General features: G+C 39.6%; 1 protein-coding gene across 2 annotated transcripts in view; it reads right to left on the bottom strand.

Annotated features, from left to right (window-relative positions):
• HTT (huntingtin) overlaps positions 1–16,092 on the bottom strand; it is an 84,139-nt gene that overhangs the window by 62,720 nt on the left and 5,327 nt on the right. Inside the window, exons 2-10 of one of the 2 annotated variants that reach the window (XM_061467797.1) lie at positions 14,743–14,826; positions 14,219–14,339; positions 10,471–10,530; positions 5,224–5,303; positions 4,662–4,800; positions 4,286–4,427; positions 2,672–2,850; positions 1,981–2,185; positions 1,064–1,111 (exon numbers count right to left, since the gene is read on the bottom strand). In XM_061467797.1, the coding sequence (XP_061323781.1) occupies positions 1,064–1,111; positions 1,981–2,185; positions 2,672–2,850; positions 4,286–4,427; positions 4,662–4,800; positions 5,224–5,303; positions 10,471–10,530; positions 14,219–14,339; positions 14,743–14,826 (1,058 nt within the window). The remainder of the gene's footprint in view (positions 1–1,063; positions 1,112–1,980; positions 2,186–2,671; positions 2,851–4,285; positions 4,428–4,661; positions 4,801–5,223; positions 5,304–10,470; positions 10,531–14,218; positions 14,340–14,742; positions 14,827–16,092) is intronic. The other variant, XM_061467804.1, reaches the window with a different exon arrangement.

The raw sequence follows: 16,092 nt of genomic DNA, 5'->3' as shown, positions 1-16,092 counted from the left end.
CTGTTGCATTCTGTCTCGCCTTTGGATGCTCCAGGAGTATCTACTTTCAAAACATCCTCTCCTTCACACTATTGTTTCTAACCTAGAAATTATCACTGCATTCATAAGCACTATTTCATTGAGCTCTAACCACTGTTTCACATTTTGGTATATTCTTTAAGCATTAGGAGATTCTTTGCTAAGATAGCAGGAGGTATTTGGTAAGAGCGTAAGCTAGTTGCTGTAATGGGCATTAAAGTTTGTGTATTCTTATTTAGTCTTATTTTAACTCCAAGTTTTTCTTTTCAGCGTTGTAGATGTCTCCTTGCTACGCTTGCAGTAACTGCACAATACTCATACATAGTTCCACTGCAGTAGCAAAATTTCTGAAACAGGCAATGAAACTGTTACACAGCTGTATCTAGAGTGATTCTAGTACTGGTATGATTGGTTTTAAGCAAAGTGTAAATGTATACCTAGCTATTCAATACTTTCATACACCAAATGGGAAAAGAATCCTTCAGAACGATTACTTAAAATCCTGCAAAATTAATTACCTATTGAAAGAAATGAAAATATCCACACTAAGACACAGAGTATAGAATTAGAGTGAACAGCAGAAGAAAAAAAAGCATCATATCAAAGCATGCAAACATACACATGCATTAAAGAATTAAAAAAACAGGCCTAACCAAACCAGGAAGGTTAACTATTTTGTGAGTTACATTAAATGTTAAGTATTACCATCAAAAGGAAAAATGCCCTGTTCAGAGGTTATTTTTAGATGTGCTCTTTAAAAGCAAAAATCGCATCAATATTCATCACCAGAATTTTGCCAGTGAACTACAGCAAAAAAAATAATCATACTGCTTTGAATAATTTTAGAACATCTTAATTGCAATATCAGAAATCACATGAGGAAAATTTACACTGATTTAGGCTCAGTTGATAACATAAAGGCAACTGTGAATGACGACCAAAGCAAGACAATGAAGTGGGGACGAGGAAGAAAACAAACCCGAAAAAAAAAAAAAAAAAAATCAGAAAGGAATGCAATTAAAGATTTGGTTTTGAAAATAATCACCTTTAGGCTTTCTTGCAAGAACAGGGCTGCATGAAGACCCCCCTCCAGCTGCAAATCACAGAAAGTAACACATCAGGGCAAAGACAGAGCTGCTGAAATCATGAAGGAATTCTAATAGCCACAAATGGGAAGGAAAAAACAAAACCAAAACCAAACCCCAAAGCCAGGAAGAAACAGCAAACTTGCTGCTTTTGAAGTTTTTGAGATCATTCACCATCAAATGATGTCTTATTTTCTATGCCACTTGTGCAAAGTTTGTTTTTTAAAAAATATGCTTTAAATTCCACTCCTATGATTGCCTTTGGCTAATGAATTACCTTCTAATAGCAGCTATATTAGAATGATCTGTTAAGTCAATACAGGAGTCCTTACAGGAATCCAATCAGAGATTGAGTCTTTTGAAACAGGTCATTAGCAATTAAGAGAGAATTTTAATAACATGCATTTCACAGGCTAGAACACTGACAGCTGATTTTAGCAGTTACAGGTAAACTTAAGTCATGCTTTAATTTCATGCTGGTTTGGTATTCAGCAAGAAGCTCTCAGTTAATATAAATTCTGATTAGATCAGCTTTTTATGAATCACAGTTGTCAGCTGCTTGGTGAGAACAGTAATTTTGTGAGGAAAAAAATTAAATCTGTCACCACAGTTAACTTGTTTGGTTTAACCAAAAAAACCCATCAACATGAACAGTACAAAATACTTTGGAGTTTGTCTTAACTCAATGGATGTATACCCACTTAAAGGAAGGATGGAAAGAAACTAACTGTACCTGTGCGGTGAAGGGTGGGGGGAGAGTCATGCAGAACTTTACACATTTCATTTTATCCTTCATACTTTTGGCTAACACTGAGAAACGGAGCTGGTGGTGTATGTTTATCTCCTTTTACTTGAATTACCAGAAAATACAGCTTACCTATAAGTTCCACTATGCTCCCGCTGCGGCTCCTGCTGGCACATTCATCTTTGGATACACTGACCTGTGCAATGCCCCCTGAAGCAGTCAGGGCATGAAGAAGTTCAGGTGGTGGTGTTCTAAAGAGCTGTTGTAATAATTCTAAAGCTCCAGTCACAACATTATGGTCCTGATGCTGGGTGTAATGCAGAGTCAGTTCATAAACCTAAAAGTCAATGAAGTATTGGAGTTAAGTCTCTATGAAGACATATTACGTTTCTTCTCACATACCACATTTAATTTTAGTAGTGCATTAAAAATGACTTATATTTCCTATACCTAATCTTGACCACACCCTTCCAAGGAGAAAATGTAAATTAATTGTAGCCATTTAACTGCCTTTTTGGTAGAAGCCTGTTGTTTCTGTTTATTTTTATAGAAGGAGGAATTACATCAAAGAACACCATAATGAAGTTCTTTAGATACTTTGGGAGCACCGAACAAGCACTGCTGCATTTTCTCTGGAATCTCTGCTCTTTACTCATCAGTAATTCCAGTCTCTAGACCAACTATCTATCACTTACTAAGATGAACAGGAATTTGAGAAAGTAATTCAGAATTCACCAAACTAGTGCTGTTTCATACATGAAAGATCTATTTCTTTTCCTTCCAATCAGCAGTCTTCAGATTAGGATTATTATTCATATTTTACCTGTATGAGTTGTTCTGGTGAAGGCGAAATCTCTGTTTCTTTTCTTGTTACGCCAAAACTGCCTTTCAGACTGGTATCCTTCACTTGTTGTTGCAATAAAGGTATAAGATACCTTAGTGTAAGTAGAACACCCAGGATTAAAAGAGTAGGATGATCATCTTCTACAGGAACCAACAAGCCTGGGGGCAGAAAGTAGCTGAATGACTTATTGACAGTGGTTAGTTTCAATACAAATGTTATTTCATGTGGTCCATAATAGCTTTTTAAAAACAAACGAAAACCATCCAAATACCTAGAAGCAACTTAAGAATGCTTTCTAAATTCAGACAGATTTGAAAATATGCATTATTTAATATTCCTGACAATCACTTAGGCAATGTGGGAGAATGGTCTGAGGACCCTGTCTCACCTTCCCTGTCAGCTACTTCTTTCACTGAATAAAAACACACAGAAGAATTCTTATTCGTAGTACCTGATGCTGCCTCCAAATGATCAAGGCTGTCTTGCTCCCCTCTTCACCTGCTTCCTCTCTTCACTTAGCAGTTTAATTAAGGCCCTCACATACACACTACTACCCTAATGAATGACATTCACACTTTTGCCTCCTCCCTCAAATACTGGGACCTTTGTTCCATATACCTACCTGCTAATCAGAGTCAAACCCTAAACATATTAAGAACAAATATATAAGAAAACACTACCTTGTATTAAAAAATAAAACCCCAGAATCCATTAATGGATTTCCTATTAGTGCTCCTGTCTGAATTCAGTAGTGTTGCCAGGACATTATAAAACATCACCTTTGAGGTAGCTAAGAACAATGTGTGCACAAAATTCCACAATTTTCACTATGGAGCACCTGAATTTTTCACATTCTTAGAAAAAGCAAGGCTAACACAATAATGCTTCATTCATCTGTTGCCCTTCCTTAGCTCTCTTTTTGCAATATAGTCTACATAGTAAAGAACCCCTCAACAGTAACAAAACAGGAAAAAAAAGTTTCCACTCCAACCCAGGCATGAGCTGCAAAACACCCCAAGACAATGCAAGCTTTCCAGCCGAAGAAATATAGAAGCAACAGACACAAAGTTGTATGTTTTTAAATTAAAAAAGTTCAAATTTAAAACATAAAAAATTTGAAAAGTAATAAAAATCAATTTCTGGTCTAAGTTTTCAACAAAGACTCTACATGGTGGTACCTCTAAAAAAGGCTACAGGGGATGCGTTCATTGCCCAGAGAACAGCAGTCACACTGTCCAACTCAAGAACTCCTACCCTACCAACCAAGCTCCAAGCTGCTGAACAACGTTAGTCTTCACAGCTTCCTGAGCAAGCCCTTCCAGCATCCCTCAACCTCCTCATTTTCCAGCAGGCTACTTGCTTCCCTAGCTTTGTCTGCTTCTTTTCAACACTACCGAATTAGCATTGCAGCACATGGATATAAATAGCTTTAGTCATATCTTCATCTAACTTAACACAAAATAGAGAAAGCATTGGCAGTGTAACTGGTATCCTTGCTTCGCCTGAAAACCTCTTGCATATGAAAAGTACCTTCCATGGAAAAAAAATTATGTTACTTACAACTAAAGCAGTATCTTTTTTCCTGAATCTTACCTAGAAGTACATTCAATAACCAGGCATAAAAATACTGTGTTCTTCGTGAATGCTGACAGATGCTCACTGTTGATCCTGCCGCTGTTCGACGGATAGTAGGGGAACTGGATTTAAGATTAGCTATGAAAGCCTTCAATAAGACCTAAAAACAAAGATACACTGAGTTTTCATGAGAAAGACAGAAAGGAATTAAGTCAGCAAATGTATTCTTCATTTGCTCAAAGCATTACTTAATGTACATCAAGTAAGGGCAACTTTGGCCTCAATTCAGACTTGCACCAGTAACACTGCTTTCTGTAACATCTGACTGATAATGCTGATAGCTTACTGTGCTTTGAGACAAAACAGGGAGCACTAATAGGTTAAAGAAAGATACCTTAATCTCATTGTCATTTGCAAAATTGCCAAATGCTGCCATGATTTTTGGTATTGCTGCAGCCAGCGTCTCTTGTACCGACTCCTCGGGTCTCTTACTTATTCGTGTTAGACAGGGCAAAAGGTTCACTAGGTACGGCCTAAGCAAGGCAGAGGAGAAAAACTAGTTTGAGATCAGAACCACTGTACCCATTTAAACATTTTAACATTTTTAACTCATACTCAAATTCTGTGGTATTACTAAATGGTAGAAAAAGTACCTGTTAGCTGCAAAGAATGTAGAAGAAAAAAACCCAACACAATAGTCTTCTGAATACAATTTGTGGAGAGTAAGGCAGAACTAAAGAATACACTGAAAAAAATACATGTCATTGTCTTCACAATTTTTTCCCTCTCTTCCCCCAGAATCATGTACAACACAATTAAAAGTCTGCCAATAGAAAATCAGCTAACGAAATACAGCAAAATCAGAGAGAAAAATGTGACAGGAATTCTTCCAACCTCCCAATTATATATTATATATTTAAAACTTCAGAACAGTAACATCTTGTTACTGTGTTTACCTGCACTTTTGAGGCCGAACTAGATGGGCAAGCTCAGCAAATCGCCACAGTGCAGCACGTAGACTTCTGGAAGCACCATTCTAGACAGAGTATGTAATTGTTACATTTCATCAAGCAAAACCATTTCCTAAAGAATACCTATAATATACAATAGCACACAGTTTTATACAATTTACTTAAAAATATAAAAATGTAAGGTGTCTGGAAGTCATACTTTTCCTTTAGCCTAAAGGAAGGCAAGTCAGCTCTATGACTGGCTTCTTTTTTCTAGCTGGTATTAGGAATTTTCCAAGTGACCCAAAATGAGTAACAAGGACATGAAGAAAGAAAAGCAAATGTCTGAAATCTCCACTCTGCTGAAATCAGCTTAAAATACCACAGAGAAAAACATCAACCAACAAAGAAAAACTGATGATATCAGAGTCTAAAAATCACTTGAACACTTGCGGAGATCTAAATGCAGCATCAAATTGACAGCAGTGGAGACATGCAAATAAACAATGCTCAGCTCCTGAGCACACCAAAGAAAAGAATCCCACATATTGACCTTATCTTTTCGCAATGTCTTGTATCCTCAAGTTTAGTATGTGCTTATCCGTACTGACACCTTCAGTTGAGTACCTGACTTAAACCCAGAACCTTCAGACCTAATGACTAAGGATATAGCACAGCTCTTTCGTATTGCTGGAAGTACAGAAAAAACTATGGAAGTCAAGAGATGTCTACGAGAAATGGCACACCTAATGGAGTTGGAACCTAACCAAAATGCCTCTCAAATCAAGTCCCTCTGAAGGGATAGATAAGAAGGTTAGAAACTGTCATTTCTTTCTTATTTCATTTAGCTGGTATATCAAAGGCTCACGGCCTTCTTAGCATGACAAGCAAAATCTTGCATCTGAATTACAAATTGTGCATTTTTCAGATTAACAGCCAAACAACAGATTCTGGCACGGCTCCTAAAGTGATCCAAGTGATGCACAAACAAGATTCAGTCTGCTGGGTGCTTCTGTTATGCCTATTTCTCTTGCCTCTGCCATGAACCTGAGAGCAACAGATGAAGCACATGCCACCTGAATAACCAAATATTTCCTCCTGCACCTGGTAATGGCATGCAGAAACTTTAGAGCAAGTTTTGTGTACCTTGGTTGTTTTTTAATTAGAACCATAGAAGCACAGAATCATAGAATCGTTAGGGTTGGAAAGGACCTTAAGATCATCTAGTTCCAACCCCCCTGCCCTGCTGTGGGCAGGGACACCTCATGCTAAATCGTATCACCCAAGGCCTCATCCAACCTGGCCTTGAACACTGCCAGGGATGATGCATTCACAACCTCCCTGGGCAACCCATTCCACTGCCTCACCACCCTAACAGGAAAGAATTTCCTTCTTATATCCAACCTAAACTTCTCCTGTTTAAGTTTTAAACCGTTACCCCTTGTCCTATCACCACAGTCCCTAGTGAAGAGTCCCTCTCCAGCATCCCTATAGGCCCCCTTCAGATACTGGGAAGCTGCTATGAGGTCTCCATGCAGCCTTCTCTTCTCCAGCCTGAACAGCCCCAACTTTCTCAGCCTATCTTCATACAGGAGGTGCTCCAGTCCCCTGCTCATCCTTGTGGCCCTCCTCTGCACTTGTTCCAACAGTTCCATGTCCTTTTTATGTTGAGGACACCAGAACTGCACACAATACTCCAGGTGAGGTCTCACGAGAGCAGAGTAGAGGGGCAGGATCACCTCCTTTGACCTGCTGGTCACGCTCCTTTTGATGCAGCCCAGGATACGGGTGGCTTTCTGGGCTGCAAGCGCACACTGAAGCTGGCTCATCTTCATTTTCTCATCCACCAACACCCCCAAGTCCTTCTCTGCAGGGCTGCTCTGAATCTCTTCTCTGCCCAACCTGTAGCTGTGCCTGGGATTGCTCAGACCCAGCTGTAGGACCTTGCACTTGGCATGGTTAAACTTCATGAGGTTGGCATCAGCCCACCTCACAAGCATGTCAAGGTCCCTCTGGATGGCATTCCTTCCCTCCAGGGTATCAACCGAACCACACAGCTTGGTGTCATCGGCAAACTTGCTGAGGGCGCACTCAATCCCACTGTCCATGTCAGCGACAAAGATGTTGAACAAGACCGGTCCCAACACCAATCCCTGAGGGACACCACTCGTTACTGGTCTCCAGCCGGACATTGAGCCATTGACCACAACTCTTTGTGTGCGGCCATCCAGCCAGTTCTTTACCCATCGAGTGGTCCATCCATCAAATTGATGTCTCTCCAATTTAGAGAGTAGGATGTCGTGTGGGACAGTGTCGAACGCTTTACACAAGTCCAGGTAGATGACATCAACTGCTCTACCCCTGTCCATCAGTTCCGTAGCCCCATCATAGAAGGCCACCAAATTGGTCAGGCAGGATTTCCCCTTAGTGAAGCCATGCTGGCTGTCACCAAACACCTTGTTGATTTTCATGTGCCTTAGCATGTCTTCCAGGAGAATCTGCTCCAGGATTTTGCCAGGCACAGAGGTGAGACTGACTGCTCTGTAATTCCCCGGGTCATCCATTTTCCCCTTCTTGAAAATGGGGGTTATATTTCCCTTTTTCCAGTCATTGGGAACTTCACCTGACTGCCATGATTTCTCAAATATGATGGCCAGCGGCTTCACAACTCCATTCTCCAGCTCCTTCAGGACCCACGGATGGATCTCATCAGGACCCATGGACTTGTGCACGTTCAGATTTTTAAGATGGTCTCGAACCAGCTCCTCTCCTACAGCGGGCGCAAGGTCTTCATTCTCACAGTCCCTGCATCTGCCTTCCAAGACTTGGGTGGTTTGGTCAGAGCCTTTGCCAGTGAAGACCGAGGCAAAGAAGTCATTCAGAACCTCAGCCTTCTCCAAATCCTGTGTAGCCAGTTCTCCCGAGAGCTTCCTGAGGGGGCCTACATTCTCCCTAGTCTGTTTTTTATTTGCTATGTACCTGTAGAATCCCTTCCTGTTATCTTTAATACCGCTAGCTAAGTTTAATTCTAACTGGGCCTTACCTTTCCTAACCTGGTCCCTAGCTTCCCAGACAACATCCCTGTATTCTTCCCATGCCACCTGTCCTTGCTTCCACTTATTATAAGCCTCTCTTTTCATCTGAATTTTCCTCAGGAGCTCCTTATCCATCCAAGGAGGTCTCCTGGCCCTCCTGCTGCACTTCCTTCTGGTTGGGATGCAACACTCCTGAGCTTGCACCAGGTGATCCTTGAATATCAACCAAGTCTTGGGCCCCTCTGCCCTCTAGGGCTGTATCCCATGGAACCTTCCTAAGCAGGTTCCTGAAGAGGCCAAAGTCTGCTCTTTTGAAGTCCAGGGCAGTGAGCTTGCTGCACGCTCTCCATCCGCAGGTTCTCCTTGATCAGGCGGTCTGTAACAGATCCCCACAGTAATGTCTCCCATAGCTATATTCCCTTTAACCCTGACCCACAAACTCTCTGTGGACTGCTCACCTGTCCCCAGACGGAGTTCCATACTCTCCAGCCTATCCCTAACATAAAGGGCAACTCCCCATCACAGCCTGCCAGGCCTGTCTTTCCTAAAGTGCCTGTAACCTTCCATTCCAACACTCCAGTCATAGGAGCCATCTCACCATGTTTCTGTGATACCTATTATATCATACCCCCGTAGACATGCACACAACTCTAATTCCTCTTGTTTGTTCCCCATGCCACGGGCATTTGTATAGAGGCATCTGAGCCAAGCTCCAACTGAAGCCGGCTCATTGGCTGGAACGGCTGGGATATCTCTACAGTGCTCCAAACATTTATTATAGGTTCTGGCAACTGACTGGGTGTGTTGGGATGGAATGATGCCCCCCTCCCCCATCACATCTAGTTTAAAGCTTCCTTGACCAGTCTGGCAAGAAGAAGCCAAAACTGCTCTTTCCCTTCTTTATCAGACCAGCTCCACCAGCCCGCACTAGACCTGGCCTACAAGCTTGAGTGCTGTGTTCAAGACACCCAACCCCCTGACTATGACACCACCCTTTTAACCAGTTATTAACCTGGCTAATCCTCCTAGCTTTTTTTAGGTCCTCCCCTGTATCCTGGAGAATTGATGAAAAGACCACCTGAGCTCCAGAGCCCCTAACCACCTCCCCCAGGGCTTTGTAGTCCTTCTTTATGTTCCCCAGGCTACCACTATCTATATCCCCTGCACCCACCTGTATCACCAGGAGTGGGTAATAGTATGTGGGACTTAACTAGAGCAGGCAGCCTCTCTGCCACATCCCTGATTTGTGCCCCTAGTAGGCAACACACCTCCCTTGAGACAGGGTCTGGCCAGCAGACGAGTGCTTCTGTCCCTTTCAGCGTAGAGTCCCTGATTAGCTAGATGTGTGCTCCTATAGCCTCAGAAATCTTGTATAACACTGAGGTAACACAATAAAGATAATCATACAGGGCCTACAAGTAGTCCACATCTAACAGAAGAAAAGCTATCCCATTGATTTTGTTTTTTATTTGATTTTCTAGAGTTCTCTCATTCCCAAAGAAATACATACAAAAAGCAACAGCATTACTGTCTGACAACATACATATTTTCTCTTTATACAAGCCTTGCTATAAAGGATGCAAGAGACATGATTTCAGTGATACTGTCCTGAACACAGCACTTGTCTTTTGTAGTCATATACGTCAAAAAGGCTGTTACTAGAATTCTTCCTATGGACAAAACTAAATTGTGACTTTCGATGCAAAAACCCATGCTCCAGTGTTTTTACCTATGCTTCTTACAAGAGCTGTAAGCACACATCACACATTCACAAAGTAGTTAAAACTTGTATCAGGTCACTTCAGGTCTTGATCAAACGATTCCTCCAAGAAGTTATGTCAAATTAAGAATGTCACTGTCCTCTACCTACTTTTCACCACCTTTTAGCTTGAAGTTATTCTTTCCAGCTCAGTCAGTGGAGCAAACATCATAAATATGCCTTATTCTTTTGAGTGCAGAATCATGAAGGTTAACTCAGACTGCTGCTCACACCAAATGCTCACACATTTTCTGCCAGATAAGCTTTCAGGAGTGGTTAAATCTAAACAATGAAACCAATAGCAAGGAACTGGGTAAATTAATACTGTAAACAGTCACAAATCCTTCCAAAGTGAAGCTCTGACCTTGATCTTAAAAGACATACATGATTTAATCACATTCCAATATACTAAACCAGCTACTAAATACCGTACTTCAGACGGACAGGAAAGAAACTCACCTTTTTAATCTCTTTATACAGTTCTAATTGTAACCTAGGAAGATTGGAATCCATCAAAGCCTGCAATAAAATGCATTGAGAACATACTGTTATCAGAGAGAAGGCACTTTACAGGAACAATGTTACACTTGCAATAAAATAACTTCCAGGAAAAAAAAAAAAAGCACAGAACCATCTAACTGCCCCTGTATTTTTTTGATGTATAAGCAGAAAAGTGCTAAATATTTAAGAAAGATGCCTTTATCTTTCACACAAACATAAAATAGAAACACAGACAAATTCCACAAACTCTTAACAGTTACTTGCAGTTAATATTAACTGCTTTACCCATTCTACCTAAAAAAGGCCATATGGGATCAGACTACAAGCAGAGCCAACCTAATGCGCTTTCTGGCAGTCTCCAGGAATAGATACTCATGAATAGAATATTAAAACACAAAAATAGTATTCACAAACAGCAAGAGGTATTCCCTGCTATACATCCCCACCATCAAGTAGCCTCCTACTACTTCTCAAACTGAGGCTGCATTTGTACTGTTACCTTTAACAGCCCTTGAAAAACCCTTCTTTCTTGAATCAGCCTGTTTTTTGCCTCCATGTATTACCTACCACAGGGTGCGCTGGACACCGGAAGTATTGCATCCCAGGATTTAATCAAGCATACTGCGAGAGAGCATACACTGTAGTTTGAACCTGCAGTCTGGCTAAGAGGTAGGGTTTGAGAAATGAAAGTAAGTGCTGAGAAGTAGTAATTTTCTGTTCACTTCAACTCAATAATTCTCCCTCCATCTTTAAAGCAGCAGAGAAGAGAAAAAATATGAAAATAGTTCTGCTACATGTAATCCCTCCCTCTGGAGTATTTTGTATGCTATGATTACTCTCTCTCTTCTATAGTCTTCCTAACACATACTATTTATGAACATTTCCATCAACACTTCCTAAGAAAAAAAGAGAGCTTCATACAATGTGCAAGTACCTACACTGGGGATTAATACAGTGCTATCATGTTCAGTATTTCATTCTTTATTCCTTGCCCAATATTTTTTTTAATTTTTCATCTGCCTTCTTGACCACCAACCATTAAGATCACATCTACACAGGCTTACGCATACTGACTGCAGAATCTTACATGGCGCATACTGATGTAGAGGCCACAACTGTTTCAGCATGGTCAGTAAAGTGCCTGTGGCTCCTCCAGACCATAGTTCTCCAAGCCTAAAACTGTATTCCCCTCAGTTATATCAGTCATTATAACAAATTGGTATTACCATCCCCAGAAAACTCTTACCTGTTTTATAGTTTTATGTTGCCACAAGCACCCCTACTATTAAGTGCAAGTGCTGAGATGACAGTAGGTAAATCTCACTTCACAAAACTTAGTGACTTTATGTGTTCACCGCACTTGTACACAAGTATACCAAGTGACACAAAAAGGCTTGAGCTACTACTTGACTTCAAGGGTAAGCTGTCCTTGTAACACACTCAACTGGAGCAACTCTTTTTACTAGTTTATACCTATATTTTTAGCAGGCTAGAATCTAAAAAGACTACACTTGTAGTGTTTTCCAACTGGAATGACAACTCTAAATTACTACAAATAATAAAACCCAATTACTGAGACCAACTGTACACCAATCTGTGTGAACAGTCCCACCAATATCATTATCACACAGAATACTACAACACTATCTCAGCTTCAGAAACAAGACAGTTTGGGCAACATCTTAACTGCAGAAACCTGGTTAATTCCCAGTTTGGTATTTTTTCTTTTAAATAAAGTTATCACCAAAGCTATTTAAACTTTGAGCCATTTACGCTGTCTGTCAGGTTCTGATGGGTAAATTACATTTAAAGATGACCTACAGAGTCTTTATCTAAACGTACTTTCTATTTTAGTTTACAGCCTTGCCTATACAAGTGTTTGCATTTTTATTATTTATTATTTTAATGAGCATAAACTCCAGACAGACACACAGTTACACAAGTAATGCTTACATGTATATTCTTACATTTAAAGAGAAAACATAAAGCAACTTTTGGCAACAGAATTGGTCTCCAAAATGCCTGAGGTACTAAAAAAGCTGAGCATTGACTAACATGCAAGTTTAGGAGCCTGATGCTTCTGTTCCACTCATCATAAGCAGCACTGCTGTTACTTGCATGACCAAAAATAAAACTGTGTATCTTTTTGTCTCTGGATTTATACACGACAGAGCATCTGCCTAAAGACGAGGTTGCTTCCACACAGCATAAAACATAGAAACAGAATACAGACTATGACCAGCTTTGTTAACAGTCAGATACATATATGTGGTTGGAACATCGTAACTACTACCAACTTCACAGCTGGGACCAACTGGCAAGCTTAACAACTTACGGAAGATTCCATCATTTAAAAATCACTTTAATCTTAAAAACAAAAGAGTACCATTCAAAGATTTGAAAGAAAAAAATTAAGGTTGTTCAAGTGATCTTGAAGCATGCCGGAAAACAACAATATGAAATAGATCAGCGAGTTAAAGAGTTTTATATCAGGCCTACAGAAGAGTTTGGTGAAAAGAAAGAAGGAAGCTTACATTCTTTAGAACAGTTTCAGAGCATCTTTTAAAGTAAATTAAGTTACATAATGGTGTATGCAATTCATAGAGTGCTAAACTTCTGCAAATGGGAAAACATATCAGACTGAATAGATCAAAATGCTACATGGCAAAAAAAAAAAAAAAAAACACAGAACAGGAAACACTTGCACTTCCTTATTCCCCATCTTTGTGGAATATAATTCATTACCAGTAAGCTTTCTCCATACAACTTTCAGCTACAAGCTCAACTCCCCAAACTTAATTCATTCAGAAAGCTGCAAATAAAACTTAACTGAGAGAAATCCCTACAGCAAAAAGAAAAAAATCCCGACATTTTGTTTGCTCGCTTCTGCACACCCCTTCATGCTAAGGAATATTATTTGCATTTTTCTAAAGCACTTGAACTTTGCATCAACTAGATTCATCATGCAGGTCAAGTATTGCAGAAAACAGGAAAAGAAGGGCTAAAAAAAAAAAAAATGGTAGGTGAAGGTAAACCCATCCTGGCAGTAGCAGCTCACAACAGTGACTCAGAAGGTTCATTTTAAGAGACTCTGAATCACAATTTAGACCTTGCCTGACCTCATATGAATGCCCACCTACTGTTCTCCAACAAGCCCTTCATTCTGGATCACAGTAGGGTAATGAACACTATCCAGAACACTGTATTTATCCTGATTGCTGCCTAAAAGCTCCACCCTCCAAGGCTAAGCAAATCACACTACCTGAATTACAGCATACTACTAGTTTGGAATGAAAAGCCACTACATCCTTTAGCCAGCTTTTTAATAATACTTGTACCTTTCCTGTGAAGTATCTTTATGTTTACAGAACATTACCAGAGTATTCCTCCTATAAACCAAGATGATTTTAGACAAGCCCATGCTCTTGTTCTGGTTAACTAGAAGAGAATAAAGTTAATGAACAACTGAAGCAAAGAGTGATGAATGGCAGGAAACAAGTTAAAATAGCTTAATCTGGATATAAAAAGCTTTCCTAAGAGCGCACATAGAATTTAATAGAAAAGCTTGCTTAACCTCTTACATTATAAGACACTTACATTATAAGACAGTCAGAGTAGCAACTATAAGAACATCAGGCTGAATTAATACAGGACACTGCATCAAGAAGAGGTAAAACCTGGCAGTACAGTATATAGAAGTTCTCACTTTAATAACTTTATTAAGGCATTCATCAGCAACCATCCGGACATCAGATTCCGCATCCTCACTGCAGAGCAGAAAGAGTTCCATAGCAATCCCCAGCAGCTTCTGAAATTCTGGAGAATTTCTAAATAAACAAAACATTAGAAAAATTACAGTGTGCATTATGAAAAATAGAATACAAATGCTATTTTTGAGGGGGGATCATAATCCAACTATACATACATTATACGTAATTACACAGAGAAGACTTTCATTGGATTGAAGCACTTCATTAGAAATTGGGATATCATTTATCTGCTCTTTCCTACATAATCTGGCAAGGTATCTGACCTCTGTGCCTTAGTTTGGCTGAGGTAGAAGAATACCAATGCTTAAACAAAATTACTTTGGGTTGGTAAAAAGAAATTGTGCTATTCCAGTTTGAAATAGAAGTTGAACATTTTAAATCAGCAATTACCAGGAAGCCCCCAAATAACTAACACTCCAAAGCAGCTATTTGTATTGATGCAATTAAAACATAATCTTACCTTAAAGACTGAGCAACTATGTTTTCACATATTGTTAGGCAATGATTTACTCGATCTTTCTTGGTAGTTGAAAGTTCTTTCTTTCTAAAAGAACACAATGATAATGAGTCTGAGATCAGGCTTGAACAGTGAGCAGAGACCAGTTAAACATCTGCTAGAGTAGTGTCTAATGGTTATACAAGAATAACATGCACTCTTCTGGTCATTATATAAACAGCCCTATACCAACTAAGCGTAGTCCCAGCACTTCATATACTAACTGCTGCTGAGAGCATGCAGGCACACAAGCAAAGGGAAGGATACAAAGTGGGAAAAGAATGAACAGGGTGTACTGTATCAATTCCATAACTTTGAGTGAAGAAATATCTGGGGAAACAAAACTGAAGAATGGAGTCCACAGAAAAGGAAGGAAAAAGAGAAGCACTTAGAACAAAGCTAAAATAAAGAAAAAGGTTGGGGAAAATAAGCCATGAGAACAACTCTTGAGATTAAAAATACCAACTTTAAGATGACCTTCCTCACACATAACACCTGAGATTTTTTTTTTGGTCTGGCGAGTTCTTGAAACTTAGAGTTCTACTTAGTCAACCATTCTGTATCTGAACTGCAATTCTATCATATGCCACATTCCTCCAAGTAGTTTTGTAATTATAAATGTAGCAAAGCTCTTGGCACAGTGTATGTCCAACAAGAATAATATTCCTATAGTAACACTTGGTATAGTCCAGCAAAGGTCAAGCTCAGTCAACTCATAGCAAATGAGCATAAAATGAAGAGAATAAAATTCACAGAAGAATGTGTATCTACAAGTGATGCAGAACACAATATAAAAAGCTCCTACTTAGCAAAATTTAACATTCACTTCAATGTAATGACAAGCTCCTACAACCCTTTACAGCCATGTCTAAAACAGAAGCTTCTTTTCTGCTCCAACCCCAACAAAGGAACTGGAAAAAAAAAAAGAGATACACAAGTATGATATTGCAATTATACTTCAGTGTATGCAGCATCTCCTACTCTCAACTTTACTGACACTGAATCACCTCTAGGAAAGCAGATGTTGCTTTTAAATAATTAACCAGTAGCAATACAGGTCCTACACACCCAAAGGCACCTCTCCTGGGTCTGTTTCACAACAAGGAGGTAGCTGCTCCTTCACTGACAATCTTCCCTTTTGTTTTTCAAGTGAAAACTGATCATCTGTATTTTTAGCATTTAATTTTCCGTCTTAGTGAACAATGGTAAAACCTTCAAAAGGAAAACCAGTGTTTCTGAACTAGAAGTTGGAAAACTTACATGAACAGCCTTGAGTTACATGAAAAACATTAAGGACCAAAAGCAAGTAGCCAA

The sequence above is a fragment of the Pezoporus flaviventris genome, unplaced genomic scaffold (genome assembly GCF_033815535.1).
Source record: "Pezoporus flaviventris isolate CSIRO_AGI_PZ_B2104156 unplaced genomic scaffold, CSIRO_AGI_Pfla_v1 ptg000002l, whole genome shotgun sequence".
NCBI lineage: Eukaryota > Metazoa > Chordata > Aves > Psittaciformes > Psittacidae > Pezoporus > Pezoporus flaviventris.
This window is presented reverse-complemented; position numbering and strand designations above follow the sequence as displayed.